At 47.9% G+C, this 22,392-nt stretch overlaps 1 protein-coding gene and 1 long non-coding RNA gene across 4 annotated transcripts; one reads left to right on the top strand and one right to left on the bottom strand.

Annotated features, from left to right (window-relative positions):
* Positions 1 to 1,918: 1,918 nt before the first annotated feature.
* Positions 1,919 to 22,049, bottom strand: LOC125414532 (sperm acrosome-associated protein 7-like). 3 transcript variants are annotated; one of them, XM_048456611.3, is made up of 6 exons: positions 21,928 to 22,049; positions 11,279 to 11,341; positions 9,030 to 9,131; positions 8,100 to 8,183; positions 2,667 to 2,747; positions 1,919 to 2,128 (listed from the first exon to the last, which is right to left on the bottom strand). In XM_048456611.3, the coding sequence occupies exons 1-6, from the start codon at positions 22,019 to 22,021 to the stop codon at positions 2,049 to 2,051; spliced, it is 504 nt and encodes a 167-aa protein (XP_048312568.1). In that variant the 5' UTR covers positions 22,022 to 22,049; the 3' UTR covers positions 1,919 to 2,048. The 3 variants fall into 3 exon arrangements, with proteins under 3 accessions (XP_048312568.1, XP_048312569.1, XP_048312570.1); XM_048456612.3 differs by having other exon boundaries at positions 8,100 to 8,180; XM_048456613.3 differs by lacking the exons at positions 8,100 to 8,183; positions 9,030 to 9,131.
* On the top strand, positions 13,301 to 17,813 carry LOC125414533 (uncharacterized). The gene is made up of 3 exons (XR_007236291.3): positions 13,301 to 13,406; positions 14,441 to 14,599; positions 16,571 to 17,813. It is a non-coding gene; the product is annotated as an uncharacterized LOC125414533 (long non-coding RNA).
* Positions 22,050 to 22,392: the final 343 nt, after the last annotated feature.

The raw sequence follows: 22,392 nt of genomic DNA, 5'->3' as shown, positions 1-22,392 counted from the left end.
TGCTGCTGCCTACATAGAGCCTTTATCCCCTACATTCCAACATCTGTGCTACAGGAGGGTACTCTGCACACCTATCAAAAGAGGAATGAAAACATCAAGCCAGCCGCAAACACTTTGTCTACAGTGGTCTGCCACCTGCAAGATATGCTAGGGTAAATAAGGCTTGTGGGAGTAACTAACCAATAACTCGCCTGGCTGGAGGCCCACCCATGAGACGACTCCGTGCCCAACACTGCTTGGGTGACCTAGAACTTGAGACTAGATCACCCAGGGTCCTAGGACAAACCAAATAATACTGGCGTAAAAAAAAATTAAAAAAGAAAAATAAAAAATGTAGTGATAAAATGACCCCTAATGATGTTCTGATATTCTCATAGATTGGTGCCTTGCTCAGGCATCATCAGAGCTTCCTCCTGCAGCAGATGGGAACAAACACAGAGATCCACAGCCAGACATTTCTTGGATGTTGTTTTCTAAGTTTGGGGGGAGTTTGTTGTAATTGGTGTCTGGGACTTTTTTTTTTTGAGAAAGAACTTAAAGTTGGGGAGTAGGGTCAAGGGGAAGATATGGAAGGATAGGGTGTCACGGAGAATGGGATCAAGAAATATTTAATTTTTTTGTTTTGTTTTTGTGACAGTTTCTTTCTTTATGTTATAGCCCTAGCTGTTCTGGAACTTGCTTTGTAGACTAGCCTGTCCTTGAACTCACAAAGACCTGCCTGCCTCTGCTCCCTGAGTACTAGGATTAAAGGTGTACACCACCACTGCCTGGCCATTAATTTTTTTTTGTTGTTTTTCAAGACAGGGTTTCTCTGTAGCTTTGGAACCTATCCTGGAACTAGCTCTTGTAGATCAGGCCAGCCTCAAACTCACAGAGATCCACCTGCCTCTGCCTCCCGAGTGCTGGGATTAAAGGCGTGCACCACCACCACCTGGCTAAAATGTATTTTTAAATTTATTTTTCAGAGCGAAGCTTCCCTTCCTCTACTCCTCCCAGTTTCCTCTCCCTCATATCTACCCTCCCCCATCTCCCCAAGAAAAGAGCAGTCCTTCCAGGGACAATAACGAAACATACACAACAGGATACATCGAGATCAAGCACAGAACCTTCTGTCAAGGCTGGACGAGGGAATCAGCATACCTTGCAGGCAGGACAGGTAGGAGGGCAAAGATTCTGTGGCTGGGTTGATGACCTAGTCCCACCAGCCTTGCTTGGTTCTTAGATAGGGTTTCTTTTGCGGTGATGGAACACCATGACTAAAAATCAAGCTGGGGAGGAAAATGTTTATTCTGCTTCCATATCACTGTTCATCATTGAAAGAAGTCAGGACAGGAACTCAGACAGGGCAGGAACCTGGAGACAGGAACTGATGCAGATGCCATGGAAGGGTACTGCATATTGGTTTGCTCAGCCTGCTTTCTGTCCGTTCTTCCTTCCTTCCTTCCTTCCTTCCTTCCTTCCTTCCTTCCTTCCTTCTTTTTATTTTTCTCTCCTACAATACATCCTGACTACACAGCCTCCCCTTCCTCCACCCCATCCCTGTCCCCACTGCTCCTCTGTTCCCATTCAGAAAAGAGCAGCCTGCTTTCTTACAGAACCCAGGACCACTGGCCCAGAGGTGACCCCACTCACAGTGAGCTGGGCCCTCTCCATCAATCATTAGTAAAGAAAATGCCCTACAGCTGGATCTTACAGAGGCATTTTCTCAGTTGAGGTTCCCTCCTTTCAGATAACTCTAGTTTGTGTGACATCAGACTAGCTAGCACAGCTGGTTACAGAAGGTGGACAATCTAGCTCCAGGGAGTTTCCAATGCACTAGGTTCCCACCCCCACTCCATGCCCTCCAATTTCTGTCATCTCTCCCATTTTGAATAATAAAAATTATAATAAATAACTCAAAAAAGCCACTTCTGATAACTTAATATTAAAATATGCTAATTTTATTTGGTGCTCGTTGAGTGCAGTTCTTCACACTGGGTGGTAGCTGCTTGCACTCCATTCTGTCCCCAGGTGTGGGCATTGGCTTGCCCCTCGACCAGTCCTGGTCCTTAGGACTTCTTTAGTTTCTCCAGGAGTTGTCTGATTCTCCTGCTTTTCTGAAACTTCCGTTTTCTCATGAGATGAGTTCCTGTCAGGGAAGAGATTTTCTTGAGTAATTATGACTATCCCGCTGACCGTTACCACAGCCTGTGTCAGACCCCTCCAGTCTCTCCTATCAGTGGCACTGACTCCTCTGTCCTGCATGGCACTCAGGAGGCATCTGTGACATCAGGTGCAAACAGGTGGCCAGCCATGGCTGGAAATCATGGAGGCGGGAGCATGAGGCATTGGCCAGACTGTGCTCACAGCCAGGAAGCAGAGAGACAGACAGACATGCATGCTGGTGTTCAGCCCACTTTCTCCTTAAAAAATTACGTGTGTGTGTGTGTGTGTGTGTGTGTGTGTGTGTGTGTGCGCGCGCGCGCGCACATGTGTGTTAGAGAGAGAGAAACGAGAGAGAGACAGAGAACAAGCATATACACAGCTTGAGTATTCAGCATGTGGGTCCCAGGGACGGAGGTCAGGTTGCAGTTTGGCAGCAAGCACCGCGACCTGCGGTCTTATTGGCCCTCTCCTTGTCTAGTCCAGGACTTGCGCCACAGGACGGCGCCGTAGCACCTGCTTACCAATAGCTCTTCGGATAGTGTCGATGATTTTCTCCAGAGTCTCGAGGCTTTTCATCTGAAAAAGTGTTTGTTTCTCTTCATCTGTGGAGACAGTGAGGACAATGAATAGACTCCACAACTATTATTTAACTGCAAACTTTTTGAAACCAGGCCCCTGGGTCTCACAACACACAGTGAGCATATGCAGTGTGTACATATATGTAGCCTGCTGCCCTGTGGCCACCAGGAGTACCTACTCAGTCCAAATTCATGAAGAAACAAGAAATTTCAAATAGTCGTCGTCATCGACCATAAATAAAGCTGGACAGCCAGATGAAATGTTTGCAATTCCTAGAAGCAAGAAATTTCTCATAAACCCAAATTGAAAGCCAGTTCACAGAGGAACTGGTCAGTTTTCTTTGATGCCAGTGGAAGAGGAAGCAGCCATGTTGGGGACACCGACTCTGGACCCAGAAACACAGCAGAGGGGTGCTGATGTTTGTATGTGCTGTGTGCATAGGCACCGAGTTACCAGAAAGAAGCCCTGCCTTGCACAAACCCTTTGAAAAGCAGACTGACCGAGAGACCTGCAGGGATCGTGGCGCGGTTAGAACGCCGCAAGTCTGATGGGAGTCTATGTGGGCGGTCCTTTGCCCCTTAGGAGCCAGTCCTTGCCCTCTGCAGTGTCCGACTGTCATCTTTGCCGCTATTAGGTCAAACCTTCTGGAGTATACAAGCAGACCCTTAGCTTCCACAGATCCCAAAGATAAGGGTGTCCTCAGAGAATGTCGAGACCTGCACCAGAGACTTCTTGGTTGTCTGTAACTGCCTACCTGCTTTCCATAACAGTGCCTTGATGTATAACTTCCTTATCCTATTATTATAAAAACTTAGTGAAACTGTGGCCTCGTCTGAACATGGGATTGAGGGCGAGCTGGATCTATGTTCCTGGGCTGTAGTCTCTCATATTTGGTTCCAGAAGAAGCTTTTTTGGGCACTGCGCAGTGAACAAGATCTGAGAGTTTATCATTGCTTGTTGACTAAGGTTTCTGTCCTGCCTGGTCCCACAATCATTCAGTCCCAAATAAACACACAGTGGCCTACATTAATTATAAACTTATTGGCCTATTAACTCAGGCTTCTTATTAATTCTTATAACTTATATTAGCCCATAATTCTTGTCTGTGTTAGCTACGTGGCTTGGTACCTTTTTTAGTGAGGCAGTCACATCTTGCTTGCTCTGTGTCTGGGTGACGACTTCATACTGACTTTTCCCCCTTCCCAGAATTCTCCTGTTCTGGTTGCTCCACCTCTACTTCCTGCCTGGTTACTGGCCAATCAGCATTTTATTAAAATACAATTGACAGGATACAGACAATTGTCCCACAGCAATTGCTCATTTATTTCTGTTGTAGCCAATGTTCGTGGTTATTTAAGAGCTTTGCAGGAGTGAATGTCCCCACCCTTTCCCAGCCACCGACCTTGAAGTGCTGGGAATGGTTTTACAAGCTGTCACACTTTTGTAAGCTTAAAATAATGTCACAATGGATGCTATTTTAAGTGCCTTTCTCTCCCTTTTTAGCCTGTCCTGGGATCTGCCCCCATCCTTGTTTCCTAGGTGACACCTACATGCACTTGACCGTATAGCAGCCCCTTCTCACGGGCAGCCAGACATAGACCTCTAGTCTCCATCGTAGCACTTGGCAAACAAGCATCTTTGTTTACAATGGCCACTATAACCTGTAGCGGAGGCCACAGTGTTTCCTTCAGCGTCCTTACTGCTGTCTCCACCGCTACAAGGCCTCATCTCTGATATGAGAGCTCCGGGAGCTCCTCAGGCCTTTCACAGAGAGACACACTGCCTGTCCTGGACCTGGGACACACTGAGGATCACGTTAGCCTGCAGGCCACATGCCTCTACTTTCCTTTGGGCCCTCTGTTGCTTGCTGAGATGCTACAGGTGTGCATCCTCTCTTGCCCTGTGCCACCCACGTACCCCTGCAGCAGCCAGACACAGGACTGGTTTCCCACCTCCCACTTCCTGCTTTCCCTGCAGCCCCAAGCACACAGCCATCAACGCTTCCGCTGGCCAGTGCTGGGGTTGGGCTGAAAAACGGGCCTTCTCTAACAGGCTTGAACACACTCACTACTCTATGTTGTTGTCACACAAGACTCTGGGCTGGATGGTGCACACCCAGAAAGGTCCATGTGAAGATCAGGGTGACACGGAGCAGTGTGCTAGAGCTGAGGTTGATGTCAGGGTTAAGGGTGGAGCATCTCTGTGCTCCATGGCCTCAGCTTGGGGGAGAGAGCAAAGATCTCTGGCAAAGATGAGGGAACGCTGGAGGGGGTGCTCTGCTGCAGAGACCTATAAGTACAGCCATCTTCTAATACACATGACCATGTGTGGAGAGGAGTGGATGCTTTTATTCAGCACAGCACACCTGCTGTACCCACGGCAGAGCTGGGCAGGCCTGCAGCTTTGGTATCTCCCAGACAATAGGTTCTTGGAGTTCTCCATCCAAGCAAAGGTACCCAGATAGCGGTTGGGCTTGGCTTACTGTCTGTTCCAGAGCCTAAGAGCTCAGGGCAGCCTCCAGGTTCAGTAGTGCTCCCAGTCTTGCTCACTCATCTGATTGAGTCCTTTGCTGGAACTCTCCTTCCCCCGGGAGGGCCTCCAGCAGAGAACCTGTATGCTGAGGCAGGAGCTGGCCCTCTGCGCTTTGCCTTTTCACACCGATTCCCACATCTGCTCTAGTTCCCTGGGGCCTAGTCTTGGACTTTGCTGGCAGTCTGTGATGTGACCATGGGAAGAAGTTGCCTGGCTACACCCCATCCCTCTGTGCCCTAGAGACCTGTAGTAGGGACTGACCAGAGATCAGGAAGAGGAGCAAAAATCAGGACGTGGGATTCACAGCCATGAGCATGAGCCTTGTTTTGAAAGACCTACACCCTGACAAGATACAGCCCCAGAGCAGTTCTTGTGAGCTCTCCAGGTTAGAACAACCTGTGTTACCCTCTGTCCCACCCCCAAGATTGAGCACAGAGCCTGTACGAGGCTAGGCATTACTTCTAAATGTGTGTGTTTATTTTGAAGATTTAAAAAGCTTTTACTCGCATACGTTGGTGTGGGAGAATTGTCTGTATTCTGTCAGTCATGTTTTAAATAAACGCTGATTGGCCAGGCAGGAGGTGTAGGCGGGAAACCCAGACAGGAAGTGGAAATGATGCAAGGAGAGCAGGAGAATTCTGAGAAGGAGGAAGCTGATTCCTCCCACTCCTGCCCAGGCCACTGAAGCAGCAGGATGTGAGCTGCCCCTGCTGAAAAAGGTACTGAGCCACATGGCTAACATACATCAGAAAAATGGGTTAATCAAGATGTGAGAGTTAGCTAATAAGTAGCCTGACCTAAAGGGCCAATCCGCTTTATAACTTATAGAGATCTCAGTGTGATTTTTCTTTGGGACTAAACAGCTGGGGGGCAGGGCAAGACAGAAACACAAACAAGCAGGCCCGGCCTTCTCATGTTACAGTACGTGTGTGTGTGTGTGTGTGTGTGTGTGTGTGTGTGTGTGTGTAGCAGGCCCGGCCTTCTCATGTTACAGTACGTGTGTGTGTGTGTGTGTGTGTGTGTGTGAATATATGTGTGAATCTGTGAGTCATCCGTATGCAGGCGTCTGTGGTGTCCAGGAGAAGGCGTTCAATCTCCACTTCTGAGCTGCTTGACGTCTGTGCTAGGAACCAAACTCGGAGCCTCTGCAAGAGCAGCAAATGCTCTCAATGGCTGAGCTGCTTCTCTGGCACCATGTTTACTAATAAAGCCTCCTTCCAGTTCATATTTTGTCTATTTGAATTCTTTCTCTGTCTTAGACAAGAACATGGGAGCAACGAATGGCGATCTCTCCCTGCCTTCTGTCTCCAAGATCGGCCTCACCCTCGTCACTAGCAACAGAAACATGGCAAGGAGTCTGGCCAGTGTGTCCAGGGACATGAGGGCTCTGTCCACACTGCTGCTGCTGACACCTAGGACTTCCTTCCTGAATGCTGACTAGTTAGCTCAGTTCTGCATAGGGAACACCAGGCAGCCCAAAGGCCCTCCTTCCTGCTCTTGGCTTCTTTTTCTGGATGCCCTATCTTCTTATTCCCAGGGTCTCACACTAGTCCCTGGTGATCTCCAGATCTCTTCCAACCCGGTCCTCATTCTCTCTGCCACGAAATCATAACTCATAAACATTTCGCTCAGTCCCTGGAGAGGCTTGTCTTGGCTTAGTTGCTGGGAGTCAAACAATTGCAGTGAGGGATTCATTTGTACTAATGGCTGCTGTGTGCCCGGGGGCCAGAGTAAGTCTCCTGTTGGTCCCAGCAGCTTAGGGACTGCTTGAGGAGGGAAGGACTCCATGTGGTGGCCACAGGTCAGTCCTTACGCCTGGGCAGCAGTGCAAACAACATACTGGACTGGTTTGCGATGTTTGTTGACCTCCAGTGAACCAGCATACTGTTCCCAGGGGTGTAGCCAGCTCTAGGGCTCTGGTGCTACCTCAGGGTCCCCTCTCCCTCCTCTGTTATAACTTCAGATTTCCTTACCCATGAGTCTGTTCTCTATCTCTCGGTCCACTTATGCCTGCCACTATGCATAGGACAGTCCTATGGATTCAGCTGAACTCTCTCTGACTGTAGGCAGCTACCAGAAGAATCTGTTAATCTAGAACCATCAGCTAATGACATCAAACTCACGAGACAGACAAACTCTGGGGTGTTAGAACCATCGTTTTAAATAGGTCTGTGCTCCTCCTGTGCCACGAAGCCATCATTTGGACTTGCCCCAAGCTTCAGCAGCTGGAGAAGCCATGAAGGATGGAGATGCAGGTTCAGGTTCCCATGCCCATACTGCACTGCCATATTAACAGATTAATACCTTCCCTTCCCTGTACCCGAAGCTGCCATCGGGCCCTTCATGGGATTACTCAGCAAGCAATGTAGATATGCATCCTAGGCTACACATATCCTTCACCATGTCTATTCTTTACAGCAAAGACCCGTGCCTCCTGTGGGCATCGGGTAGCAGATTCAGATCTGATGGAGGCAGGCCTTTTTTTTTTTTAATTCCTGCACTCCCAGAGGCACTCTGTCTCTCTGTTACCCTTTCTATTCAGAGAGAAGTGATTTAGTTGGAAGTCTGGGAGAGGACTCAGCTTGTGTTCCTTCCTGGTAACTGCCCACTCCCAAGAAGATGTTTCCTGTGGGCCAGCCTGGTCTAAGTTCTGCAGGGGCAGGCCTAGGGCAGGGCTAGACACCTTGGGACACAGTAAGAACCCGACAAAACCAGGTCCAACAACCACCAACCCCAGCAGAGGAATCTCTGCTCTCACCCAAGCAGAAGCATCCGTCTGCGTCTGGCTAGAACTCCCCAGTTAAGTTCTGAGCCCAGGAAGGGGTTTGTGGGGTTATATTTACCGTCAAAGGAAAGGGTATCTATGATCCCAGAAGATGATTGCGTCTCATGTTTCTTAGGAGTAGTGAATTCTTTGACCCAGACTTCTTTGATGAAGAACATAGGAAGGAAAAAAAAAAAAAAAACCAGGGGAGCGTTTTCCCGTTAGCGTGCTTGTGGACAGTTTTGGCCTGAGCCCTATTTTACAATATTGAGCTGGAAAAGTGGCACACTGTCCCAGTTCTAGCTGAACTGTGTGTTGGAAAGTTAATCTTTAGATAGTCAGGTGGCATCCAAGCACCTTGAGCCCGATGGTTTGGGACTAGGCAGCTAAGGGGTGAACAAACCCTTAGGACCTAGTTATTTCTGAACTAAAACCTCCCAGGAAGTGTTGAGCCCTCCCACCTGAGTGCATTTCCCCAGAGCCTCTCCTTGCCACTGTCTAATCCCTCTTTCATGCCCTGCAATGCCCCATCTGCTTGCCCAGTCTCACAGTGTGGAGCTGTGCTTTGTTCCCCCCTCCCCACCGCTCTCCTTGGCCTTGGGTGTGTCATATGTTGGATCTTGACTTTGCTTCGACCCCACGGTATAACAGCTTCCCTCAGAAGCCATTGGTGAGCACAAGGTGTTGGGATGCGTTAAGCTACTGGTCTGGCTCATTAAGCCTGTGCTCCTGTAGCACCTGAACCCTGTTCAAGTCCATGGTCTGAGAACATGCATGGATGTGACCCAGAGATCATCCCAGAGTGAAACAAGCCACCTCTGCCTTGGCGGTGACTCCCTCCATCTCAGGAGCAACATAACAGTGGCTTTGGGCCACGGCTTTCCTCACGTGTTACTGTTCCTGCCCAGATATGGCTGGATCTAGTGAGTGCTCATGAAATAGGGACCTGTGTCCAACACCATGGGTCTAACAATAATTGCAGTTGCGGGGGTAAAAAGGATATACTTGCTTTTATCCTTTGTTGCTTTTGGTTCTGAGGCTTTTGGTGGGCTTTGATTTTCAAAATATGATGTTTTCCCTGGATCCAAAATCTCCCGGACTAGAATTTCATCTTGGGAAAAGCACACAAGAACATGTTATAGAGCCAATGATGCAGGGCAGATGTTCTGTGAAGAATTGAACTTCTTCACAGAAGTGAAAAAGGCCACCTGTCAGCCCTGCACTAGAAAACGCAAGAAACTTGTGAACAGTGGCTTTACTCTGGAGAATTCATCTGGGGAGGCTGTCCATACTCCCGCCTTCCCAAATATAGAAAACTTGAGATGGTCTGAGTATCCCCTGAGATCCCTGTAATCCAGATGTTGAAGGTCCCTTAATGCCCTTGTCTTCCAAGGCTTGCTCCCTCAGTGACACTGGTGGGAAGATGGAACTTCCTTACAGGCAGAGCCTAGAGGGAGGTCTTTAGGTCATTGGGGCTATCTATAAGGGAGGTGGTGGAGCTCTGGTCCCCTTCCTTCTTTAGCTCCTTGGCCATGACATAAATGGTTTGTTTTTGTTTGTTCATTTGTTTCTTTGTTTTTAACCACCACACACTTGCACTATGATGTGTGGATGTGTGACCATTACTCAAAGCAACAGAGCCAACCAAACAAGGACTAGAAACTCCAAAACCGACCCTAAATATATCTTTATCCTTATAAGTGCTTATTTCTGGCATTTTGTCATCGTAAGAGAAATCTAATACACTCTTCAAAGACAGTGCCCACACCCAGTCCCTGCTCGTGGTTCACTTCATGCTGTCCTGACTGCCCCCGAGTGCTGACAGGACAGATCCTTGCCTGCACATGTCCAGCCTTTCTTTTGTGGGGTGCGACTCTGCATGGCCTGGAACTCACTCTGGATATCGGGCTGGCCTTGCTCTCAGAGATTCACCTGCCTCCGCCTCCTGAGTGCGTCCCCACCCCAGTCAGTCTCCTTTTACTGCCTCTCCAAGAGGTCTCTTACATGTGTCCTGGACTTCATATCCAACCAACTCTGGCTCTTTTCTCAGTCAGATATGAACAAGGATGAGTTTCTTTGTGTCTGTAGCTTCCACTGGACCTTCTGTAAAATGGGATGTAAAATCTCATGCCTTTTATGAGGCCAACCGCATCCAGCATTGTGTGGGGGTCATAGCTGGAAATAGCCCCTGTCTCTGTAGCATCATGGCCCTGTGACCCGGGGCAGTGCAGGGAAGCTGTCTGAAGCTTTATGTGACCCACTCATGGGTCAGAAGATGAGGCCTCCGGCTGGGTGGGAAGCAGGTCTCCTGTATGTGACACAGGGTAGCATAGGAGGGTAGACAGGGCAGCATAGGTAAGCTGGGACCATTTGCTCACTCATTCGTGTGACCAGTCCATCACTAGGGGAGGCCATGATGATTCCCCAGCTCCGACTCAGAAAGGAGCAGAGCTGACCTGCTCAGACAGCTTCTCCGGGCCTCACTTTACCGAGTGTAAAATGAGGGGAGGGGTGGTACGGGGCGGTGAGCACAGTTCACAGGACAGACATGGGCACATGGACACAGCAGGGAGTGTGGCTAGTGCAGACAGAATTAGCCTAGGTATGAAGTGCACACTGGACTTTGTAGATCGATCTGAAAACTGACCACATCAGTCATTTGGCATGGTCTACATGCCAAAGTGCCGCACCAGGTGGATCGTGCAACAGCTGCCTCTGAGGGACAGTATGGGTCACACCAATGGTCCTCATCCTGCTGTGCTCTGAGCCCCTTCCAGAGAGCTGCAGGAAACCCTGAGGTACCATGTTCAGACAAGGCCATAGAGGCTGAAACCCTGTGTAGAGGCCAGGTCCTCACCACCTCCCTGGGGACTGCCCTGCCTGCTCGGGACCAAGGAGACTGAGGAGCTGTTTCCTGTCCTCAGATCTCTCAGTTGCACACACATTGCACCAGTGGATTCTGAAGTGGAAGGCCTGAGCAGGCCGTGGTGCAGGGTGTTTGAAATGAGTCCACGGGTGACAGACTACCACTCCCTGGACGCCATTTAGAGAGGCAGAGCTCCACGTGCATTTTGGTTCTGACAGTCATTCTGACTTCAGCACCAATGCCCGCCGCGGGCCAGAAGAATGTGGTTCTGACCTTAAACCAAATCGGTTCCTCCAGTGCCTGTAACTGACACCAGGTTGTCTGGGACATGCTTTGGTGAGTGCCCGCCCTCCCTCACCATGGGACCTGGTCTTCCCCTGGGGAGTCCTTACCAAACACTGTAGCGATATCATCATCCAGAGCTTTAAAACTTGGCAGTTGTCTAGCCCTTAAACCTGATAAGGGAAATAAAAAAGACAACCCTATAGTTTACAGCACTTACTGATCTTTGCACCCACCTCCCTGTGACCGGGTCGTTGTGAGGAGCGGCCCCAGCCAGCTCTAGGGGAAGGACCTTGTGTGGAGTACTGCCCTTTCCCATGTGTGCTGAGGGAAGCTCTTCAGGACTTTTCTCATATGGAAGAAAAAGGCGTTACCTATGGGATGGCTGTGTGGGTGGAACCCATGATTTCCCCAAGTGCCCCGATTAGAACCGCTCTCTTAGTCACTAGAGTCATCCTCGTGGAGGGTAAGACAATGTCCACACTCAGGGACAACTCAGCTCTATCGCAGGGGCAAAGAAGGAAGAGGGTCGTGTGCTCTGTTGTAGGAGGCAATGCTTTGTCTCCTGCATGGCTGGTGATGCTATCTGGGCGGCCACCAGGCTGGGGAACTCCATCCTGGGATCCCATCTGAGCAGCCCAAAGCGCAGCTTGGCACACAGGGGGAAGCAGACCTTGCCATGCTTCTGACTAAGACTTTCCATGTTGCTTTGTCCTGTGACGAGAAAACACCTCACAAGTGTTTTTCTCTGAGCCCCAGGTGACCCTGCACGCTCTCTCGTGCTACCTGAGGTTCTCTCGGGGGAGGGGAGGCCAGAGGCTGGTCATCTCCTTCCTCCTGTGTGAGCAGAGCCCTCCAGGGGGTCTGTCTGCTGGTAAGAAGTGGAGTCCCTGGTTAGTGAACTGAAGAGTTCTGGATGGCAGTTGTCTCCAGGGCTGTCTTATCTGTGATGTCTGCTTCCTGATGGACAGGAGCAGCTGGGCTGGGCGTATAGGGTCTGGCTCTGTCTGGGCACTGTGGGAATTCTGAGAACCAGTTTCTCTTCAGCGTCCAGCACACACTTCCTCCTTCCGACGTGACCTTTGTTTATCTTGGGGTCTGTGCTGTCTCTTGATCTGATACATCCCTTAGTTTGAGCTCAGGGTTGGCCTCTTCTTCCAGCTCCCAGGTCCTGGGACCCAAAAGATGGCAAACAGGGCCACCATCCCTTCCCTTCTCTTTTCGAGGCACAGAGCTGTCTGGGAGAACTAAAGTTGCAGCTAAACCAATGACAAAGCTGTTCTCAAAGGCTTTAAAGATGGACAATCTGCATCCCAATGTGCTCATCTGCACGGCTCAGAACAATGGGAAATATGTAAGGAGGTCTGTGCCGGTGATGACAATTGCTTCCCAGTGTGCTGACCTCGGTAAACCAAACAAACAGTACAGTTCTCTCCGCATGAGACATTAATGGATCATTACGAACGGGTACAGCTGCGCAGCGCCAGCACTTTGTTAAAAATATTCTTTTCATCTTGTGTCTGTCCCGTAATCACAATGGAAGCATTGTGCAAGTCAGCCGTGCGCACATGCGTGGTATGTATGCGCATGTTGTCCATGCCTGTTAACGTGCATTGTCAAGTGTAGCTGCTCTACCGTGCTTTTCCTGTTGCCACCTCCTCCGGAGAGTCGCAGCTTCCAGACAGCACACATCCCCACAAGTCAGAAACACTCCGATGTCTCAACACTGCCCACATCAGCACTGGCTTCATGAAGCTCACTGTTGGGTTGAGTTCACTCCAGGTAGTTGAGTGAACACAAGCCAGAGCCCTTCTCCATCACAAGACTCACATCAACTGCTAGCATTGCTAGCCTTCTCAGTGGGTAACACCTTCCCCTGAGGAAACCACACACACTTGGTCACAGTTCTTCTCCTGGCAAGCAGTGGAGCACCCAGGATGGGTGAGGGGACCTGTGTTACCCCAAGACAATGGAGAACTTCTCCTTTCCCTGGTCCCTCAAGCTGAAGAAGACCTTGGGGGTCATGCAGGGCTATGGCCAGGTCTCGAGCTAGGGAGGAGACCTTGAGAGATTATTACTAGATCTCTTTGTGAGGTTATTTATTTATTTATTTATTTATTTTTCTTTTTATGCAAGGTCTCTACAAAACTCTGGCTGCCCTGGAACTTGCTTTGTAAACCAGGTTGGTCTTAACCTCAGAGATCTGCCTGCCTTGGTCTCCGAAGCGTGGAATTAAAGGTACGTGCCGCCACACCCAGCCTAGACCTTGTGGTAACCATTCTACCATTCTACAACCGATGGAGACCATGAGGCTCACCCAGGGGTTCAATGCAGTTTTAAGCTAGAGAGGACCCTGAATGCCATCCCAGTTTTGACCAGGTCTTAGGAGAAAATGACCGGATAGCATTGAGAGCAAATCCCTTAACAAACACCAGTTGAGACAGTCTCAAGCACAGGCAGGAATTGTGCACAGGAGTAGACAGGTGAAGCTGCCAGAGACATTCGTGAGGACCAGCATCCTGCACCTATTCTGGATCCTTCTGACACTCACTACCATATAATAGTTGCTATATAAATGACCAGACTATGTTTCTTCAAGAAAGAGGGAGGCCAGCCATACCAATACATTGGTGGGTTCTTTAACTTAAAGAATAGGGGAGATAAAAGCCCCACTACGCATAACCCAAGTATGTATAACTATAGGAGGGCGGAAAGTCCACTCCTACACATTCACATCATAGCAGTAGCGGGGATTAACAGCACAAAGGTCTCACTGTAGACAGATCTCATATCCTGGGAGCTCACATACTGCAGAGGAGTAACCGCCACAGGTGGCGCATACCATACCTTCAGCTGCTGGCTGTGGTGAAACTTTGTTGAGGATCAGAGTGCGGAGCTAAGCCACTAGATAGCCATAGAGGTCAGGCAGGGTGGCACACACCTTTAATATCAGCCTTCGGAGGCAGGTGGATCTCTGTGAGTTCAAGGCCATCCTGGGTTACACTAGCTTGTTCCAGTCTCAAAGAGAAACAGAGCCAGGCAGCAGTGGCTCACATCTTTAATCCCAGTACCCGGGAGTCACACACCTTTAATCCCAACACTAGGAAGGTAGAGACAGGAAGGGATATGGCTGGGCAGAGAGAGGAATATAAGGCAGAGGAGACAGGAGCTCAAGGAATTCAAATCTGAGGACTTGTAGAGACAGGATACCCCATTCAGTCTGAGATTTTCGCAGAGGTAAGAACTAATGGCTGGCTTCTCTGATCTTTCAGCCTTCACCCCGTGATATCTGACTCCGGGTTTTTATTGACACCAATTAGAAATCATGTTCCAGCTGCATGATAACTCCTGAACCACTAGAGGACGATGCTCTTGTGAGCCCGACCAAGAGGAAATATGTACTCTATCAAAACCCGCTCATCACCAAAGAGGTCAGATGGGAGTGAGACCAGGAAGTTCAGTGGGGGGTACAAGTGAAAGGCTCACAGTAGATCAAGATCCAAAATATGTCAAGCACAGAGTCACCTTGATGACCAAGATAGAGCTGTCTACCCCCAATTCAGTTAAACCAAATAGACTTACCAAGATAGAGCTGTCTACCCCCAATTCAGTTAAACTGTCATAAGTAAAGGACAAAGAAAAAATACTGGGAGTGAAGTTTGTTGGCTAGAGGGGTTGCTGGGATCTGGGGATCTCTCCCTTCCCAGTGCAAGTGACCCGAGCCACAGCATAGGACAGAGAGCCTCAGAAATCAGCCCTGTGCTCTCAGTGACCACCCAGGACCTTGTCTCCTGGGTGACTCCAGATTCTGTCAGTTGACAGTCTCTCCCAGCAATGACTGAGTATTAATGGTCTCACTCTCCAATTGAAAGACACAGCTTAGCAGTTTGGATTAAAAAGCAGGGTGCATCTTCGGTATCGCTTCCAGGAAAGACATCTGCCGAAGACAGACACAACCTTAGTCTGAAGGGAGAGCAAAAGGTCTCCCAAGCAGTCGGAGCTAGGAAACAAGCAGGTATTGATCTTCTAATTAGAAGATCTGATTATTAATATTAGAATCTAATACCTGACTAAATAGAGTTCAAGTATTAGAAGAGATATCTGTTACTTCATACTGGTAAAGAAACCAGTGTATTGAGAGGACACTATAATTTAAACACATGAACACTGACCACAGGGCATCCAAATTCATAGAACAATACTACTAGATGTGAAGATACAGACTGACCCAGCACAGTACAGGAATGTCATTCATGGGCGAGTGACAACAGTGCCCTCCTCTCACCGGGTGCTACTTATGTCGTCGGTAATAAAAATAAGTAGCTGAGGTAAACATAGACCGGGTGAATTTAGAGCTATCTGCGGAACACTCCACCCAAGCACAGCAGAGTATATTCTCAGCAGCTCATGGAGATGTCTGTAAAATAGATCATGTAACAGAGTACAAAGGAAGTCTTAATAAATACAGAATACTCAGGTTGCCAAGCCCATGTGCAAGAACCTCCCCTGCTGAGCCATGTTGCTGGCCTCAGACTTTAAAAGAACACCAGTGCTTCCCTTCTAAGTGTTCCATAAAACATCAAAGAAAGGAACACTGCTAAACTTTTTATGAAGCTGGTATCTTTACACAAGAAACAGATAAAGGCACAGTGAAAACATTAAACCAATTCCCCTGATGGACATAGATGTAAAATCCTAAGGAAAACTCCTGAAAAGTGGTTTTGAGATAGAACAGAAGGATCATTCACTGTGATCAAGTCGACTTCACTCTAGAGCTGCAGGAGGATTGGGTTCAACCTACAAAACTGGGAAACGTCATCCAGTATCCCATAGCCTTTAAGACAGAAGTCTCATGATTGTCTCGATAGATGCCCAACAGACACCTGAATTCACAGAATTCATATGGCTGCATGATAAACATGCTGAAGGAGTGTATTGCAACATAGTAAAGGGTGTATAACAAGTCTGTGGAGAACGTTATTACTAAATGTGGAAAAACTACATTTATACTAACATAAGGAGTAAGATACCAGGTGGTGATGGTGGCACATGCCTTTAATCCCAGCACTTGGGAAGCAGAGGCAGGTGGAGCTCCATGAGTTCAAGGCCAGCCAGAGTGAGATCTAAGACAGCCAGGGCTGTTCAGAGAAACCTTGTCTTGATAAAAAAATGCTTAGAGAAACAAGGACAGTGAGGTCTTAGTTCCTGAGGTTTCAGAGGGAGACACAGATTCTACCAGCTAGGGACCATTCATAATAGGCTTTGACAAAGAATATTTGCATTCTGCCTTGAGAATTTGAGTGAGGACCAATTTAAAGTTAATGGATTAATTTGTTTGGTGGAGGAAATCTCAATACAGGAGGGTGTTAACGCTGTGGCTACTGCTTGCCGCTCTTACCCAGGTCTCCGTGAAAGTTCTCGAAAAGCTGGGCAGAACGATAAAAAAGGAGTGTAGCAAGCTGAAAATTGTGACCGAAGTGGGTGCTAAAACGAAGCTCTGAGAAAGCTCCAGCTCTGCTCCGGGACACTAGAAGAGATGCCCCAAAGACAGGACCTGCCAATCAAATTCATTCGCTAGGAGAGAGCCTTAACTGAGTGCAGTGGAGGGGTCTACTGCTGCAAAATGACACTTAGGGATGCATTTCCCCATGGTCAGCCTGGGAGACACACAGAGACCGATACAAATGTGGTCCAGGATGGCTAGCCTCCAGTACAAGCTGGCAGCAGGACTTGGCAGCAGCATTCGCCTGGTACACTCCCTTTACAGTAATGAAATATGCAGTCCTGAGGGGGTCATGGAGTCTTGCACTATGGTTCCAGAAGACTGCAGGGGCCAGACTGTGTGTGGCAGACTTGAAGCCCTGCTAGGGGCCCCTGGAGGTCACTCCATTAAGCTGTGGTGATGAAGCCTAAGCTTCACTGGAGACCCTGGGATTTTGGAAATGCCAGGACCATGAGTTGTCTGCCAAGGAAAGCTGAAGGCATAGAACACAACGGGCCCAAGAGGGAGGCCCTGCTTTCTGCAAGCAGCACAGCTGGAGCGGCGGGGCTGCCTAAACCCTCTGGAACCCAGAAGATCCCCCCTCAAGAGCCGGATGCCAGATGCGGAGCTGCTGGATTTGTTTGCTTTACTGGGATTTTGGTCTTGCTTTGGTATGGGCCCTTATTGCTATGTCTTAGTTTTCCCTTTTGGAATGAGAATGTTTCTTGTGTGCTATTATTTGTTGGAAGCATGTCACTTGTTTTTTATTTTATAGATCAAAAATGGGACTTGGAATTCAAACTTTCAGTGTTGGAGCTGTTCAAGGATGATGTTAAAGTTAAAACCTTCCTTTTTATTTAAACAGAAAAGGGGAGATGATGTGGGATTCCCCTCTGTATGCTGTGAATACCATTGGTTAATAAAGAAACTGCCTTGGCCTGTTGATAGAGCTTAGGTAGGTGGGAAAAACTAAACTGAATGCTGGGAGAAAGGAGGTGGAGTGAGAGAGAAGTCATGGAGCCGTAGGAGACAGAGATGCTGAAACTCTGCTGATAGACCACAACCTCATGGTAAAATATAAAATAATGGAGATGGGCTAATTGTAGATGTAAGAGCTAGCTAGCAATATGCTTAAGTAATTGGCCAAGCAGTGATTTAATTAATACAGTTTCTGTGTGATTATTTTGGGGCTGAGCAGCTGGGAACAAAACAAGCAGCCTTCTTACAACGGAGGACTAAGTGTATTTTTTATTATGAGCTGGCTATGTGTCTATAGAGATAAGAAGTGGGTGGTTATGGATTAAAAAGTAATGTGTTTGAATGTAATAATGAAAGGAGGTGGACCTGTGAGAATCAATATTGCCAACTTGACAGGATGTAGGATCATCTCAGTGACTGACTGCCTGTGGCCAAGCCTGTGAGGATTGTCTTGGTAGATGGGGCACACTGAGGGAGGAGACCCAGCCTGGGTGTGGGTGGCATCATATGTTGGGGTTCAGTCCTGGACTGAATGAAAAGGACAAGTCACGACGAACCCTAGGTCTCCTCACTTCCTGCTTTCTTACTGTGGATGCAATGCTACAGGCTGCATATTCTACCACCCCGGTGCTCCTGCCACAGTGGACTACACTTGAACTGTCAAAATCAAAATGCTTACGTTGCTTTTGCCATGTGTCTTGCCACAGCAGTGAGCAACTAATGCAACCAATGCAGCTGTCAAAATCAAGGTACAGAATTTAATGCGATCTCCATTAAAATGCCGGTGCCACTCTTCACAAAAATTGGGAAAAAAAAAACACCTTAAGATTCGTTTAGAAGCGGAAACAACCCCAGATAGGAAAATGATCCAATACAAACAAACAAAGTAATAATGAAAGAAGAAATGTAAGGTTTTTCCCACACCTGAATTCAAGGTATATCACAGAACCATAGTGACATGCGCACGGCTGGTGCATGGAATGGAAATTTGTTTACCTACTGTGGAACTCAGTATGGAGGATCTTCAGAAAAACTCAAACAAGAGCCACCTTGAACCTGTTCCTGGATATTTATGCAATGGGCCTCAAATCAGCACATCATGGAGCTGTTTAAACACTGATGTTTAAACACTGATGCAGCACAGTTCACAATAGCCAAGTTATAGAACCAACTTATGTTCCTGACAACAGAGGAATTGATAATGAAAATGTGCTGTGTATATGTGTGTGTATGTATGTGTGTGTGTATGTATGTGTGTGTGATTGAATCTTCAGCCATGAAGAACAGTGAAGTTATATCATTTTCCGGAAATAGATGCAAGTGGATATAACCACATTAAGGAAATTAATCCAGGTCTGAAAGGCAAATACCATGTATGTCTGTATAATATAAAGGTAAAGCAAAACTTTCTGGGAGAATGGAGGAGGCTAAAGGAAGGAAGGTGTGGTTTGAATGAAAATGACCTCATAGATTCATGTATCTGAATACCTGGTCCCCAGTTGTTGGAACTGTTTGGGAAGGATTAGGGGGTGTGGCCTTGTTGGAGGAAATGTATCTTTGTGGATGGGCTTTGTGGTTTAAAAAGCCCAGGCCATCCCCAGTTAGCTCTCTCCCTGCCTCCTACTTGAGTATAAGGATATATACTCTCAACTACTTCTCCAGCACCAGGACTGTGGCATATTATTTGTGCTTTAATAAATAAAGCTTTGATGCGGGAAAATTGTCTGTATTCTGTCAATCATATTTTAATAAAATGCTGATTGGCCAGGCAGGCAGTATAGGCGGGAAAACCAGACAGGAAGTAGAGGTGATGCAATGAGAACAGGAGAATTCTGGGAAGCAGGGAGGTTCCTCTGTCATTCCTGTGCAGACCACTGAAGAGGCAGCATGTAACCTGCCCTGCTGAGAAAGGTACGGAGCCATGTGCTAACATAGATAAGGATAATGGGGTAACATAAGTTATAAGAGCTAATAAGTAGCCTGACCTAATGGGCCAATCAGTTTATAATCTAATGTAGACTCCGTGTGATTTTCTTTGGGACTTGCTGGCTTGTTGGGGTACTGAGTGGGACAGAAACCACAACAAGCCGGCCCTCGTGCTACAAAGCTTGCCTGAAGATCAGAGGGCAAAGCAGCCACACTAGTCAACCATACAGGCCAGGGAGTGGTGGCACCCACCTTTAATCCCAGGACTCAGGAGACAGAGGTAGACAGATCTCTGTGAGTTCAAGGCCACCTGGGTTGCACAAGATTAAAAAAAGAAACAGAGCTCACACAAAGGTGATCCCAGCACTAGGGAGGTGAAGACAGGAGTGATTGGGTTGGGTGGAGAGAGGAATATAAAGGGGAAGAGACAAGAACTCATAGGAGTGGGACTGGAGAGATGGCTCAGTTGTTAAGAGCATTGCCTGCTCTTCCAAAGGTCCTGAGTTCAATTCCCGGCAACCATATGGTGGCTCACAACCATCTGTAATGAGGTCTGGTGCCCTCTTCTGGCCTGCAGACATACACACAGACAGAATATTGTATACATAATAAATAAATAAATATTAAAAAAAAGAACTCATAGGAGTGTGGAGTCTGAGGTTGGCGGAGAGCATTGCAGGATCTCTCACCCCTTTGTTTGTCTGAGCCTTGGTAGAGGTAAGATCTCTCTAGTGACTTTACTGCTTTGCTCTTCTGATCTTCAGCTCGAACCCCAATGTTTGTCCCTGGGTTTTTATTATTCGTGCTACAGCTGCCATCATTCCCAACAGTGCTCATGTACTCTTAACCATGTGGAACTGTGAGCCCCAAATTAAAGGCTTTCTTTTATGAGTTGCCATGGTCATGGTGATTTGTCAGGGCCATAGGAAAGTAACTAAGACAGCAGGGTAGAAAGATATGGGAAGGAATTTGTTTGGATATATTACATACTTTTATGAAAATATCTATATGTGGTATGGAATTATGAATAATGAATATACACAATGAAAGTTTTAGTAAAAAATAACTTTCAAGTTACTGGTTAAAAAAGTACCAAGGGGCTGAGGATGTGAGTCTCAGTAAGGTACCTGTTGTGCAATCATGAGGAGCCAAGTTTGTATCCCTAGCACCCATGTAACATTTGGGCATGGTGGCACACATCTGTAACCCCAGGCCTGGGAGGATAGTAGCACCCACATAACATCCGGGCATGATGGTGCATGTCTGTAACCCCAGGACTGGGAAGAAAGTAGCACCCACATAACATCTGGGCGTGATGGTGCATGTCTGTAACCCCAGGACTGGGAAGAAAGTAGCACCCAAATAACATCCGGGCGTGATGGTGCATGTCTGTAACCCCAGGACTGGGAGGACTGAGACAGGTGGATCCCCAGAAGTAGCTGCCCAGATTGTTAACCAATTATTGATCTCTGAGTTCCATGAGATACCCTGTCTCGAAAATATAATGGAAATCGATAGAAGACACTCAGTGTTACCCTCTAGCATCCTTATGCATGTGCACACATATGCACATATGGTTGCATGTGTGTGCCATGTTAAAAAAATGTACCAGCCAGGCAGTGGTGGCACATGCCTTTAATCTCTGCACTTGGGATGCAGAGGCAGGAGGATCTCTGGGAGTTCGAGACCAGCCTGGTCTGCAGAGTGAGTTCCAGGACAAGCTCCAAAGCTACAGAGAAACCCTGTCTCCAAAAAAACCAAATAAAAAAAAACCCAAAGAACAAGCTGAAATAAACTAGCAAAATGTTCACAGTCACTTAAATTCGAGAACATCAGCCCATCCTGAGGCTCCTATTAGCCCTCCTTTACTTTTAGGAGACTTAGAATATTTCTGCAAGTTAATGAAAGTTAAAACACAAGATAAAACAACTCTTGCATAGACTTGTAGAATTTCACAGGACTTCATAATAACGCGATTGGTTTGATGGTAAATTTGCATAGGCAGGACAGAGAATACCTTAGTCCATCTGTGCTGCTGTAACGAGCTCTGAGGCCGTGTCGGTACGAAGAACATAAATCTATTCCTCACACTTAGGCAGGTATGGCGTCTATTGAGACTCCAGAACAATGAGCCACGGCTACATGTTCATGGCAGGCAGGGGCCAGACAAACCAGGAAAGTGCTCCAAAGACCTTTTGGACAGAGATCTTAATGAGGTCCCTAGGGAGGGTTACCAGGTAGAGCTCAGCTTTGTCATCAGTTCAACACCTGGAGTTCAGAAGGGACCTTTTCAAACAGCAGCAGAGAAGCAAACCATTACCTGTCCGACTCATGCCTATGGTTTTCTACCTGCCAGTCTCCTGGGGACCCTACCTGAAAACTCTCTATTCGGCCAGGGCTGCACGTCTCGCCAGCAGCACAGCAGGAAGACAGATAAGAATGTCCCTGCTCTTCTGTTCGCTGCCATAGTCCCTCCAGCAGAAGGAGGAGGCTTCATCTCCAGGATACCTAGAATGTCCAGGACCTGTGACATCACCACCAGGAAGAGATACGGGTTCCTTTTCCTGGTGGGTAGGACTGCGCTTGTCTGCTCTCCAGGAGAAGAGGCTGATGGGAGAAGAGGCTGATGAGAGCATCTCTCCTTGGTTCCACTGCCAGTACTGTGTCTGTCTCAGTGCCCAGAGCTTCAGGAACCAGAGAGGTGGTGCATCAGCTAAGACTCCTGATGTGAGTGTCAAACCCCAGCATATCTTCTTCCACGAACAGATGGGATGGAAGGATGCTGGAGGACTTGATGAAGTGCAGGATGTATGCCTGAACAAGCAGATCCTGACGGTC

The sequence above is a fragment of the Myodes glareolus genome, chromosome 23 (genome assembly GCF_982192425.1).
Source record: "Myodes glareolus chromosome 23, mMyoGla1.1, whole genome shotgun sequence".
Lineage (NCBI taxonomy): Eukaryota > Metazoa > Chordata > Mammalia > Rodentia > Cricetidae > Myodes > Myodes glareolus.
The sequence above is the reverse complement of the archived record's forward strand: the minus strand, read 5'-3'. Positions and strand labels throughout refer to the sequence as shown.

Bases quoted from the DNA above. Each gene is read 5' to 3' on its own strand.
- LOC125414532 (XM_048456611.3), bottom strand. From the start codon at position 22,021: ATGGCAGCGAACAGAAGAGCAGGGACATTCTTATCTGTCTTCCTGCTG. The intron at 9,132-11,278 runs GTAAGGACTCCC...GCTTTTCCCAAG, and splicing joins TGATATCGCTACAGTGTTTG to ATGAAATTCTAGTCCGGGAG. The intron at 2,129-2,666 runs GTAAGCAGGTGC...CTTCCCTGACAG, and splicing joins CACTATCCGAAGAGCTATTG to GAACTCATCTCATGAGAAAA.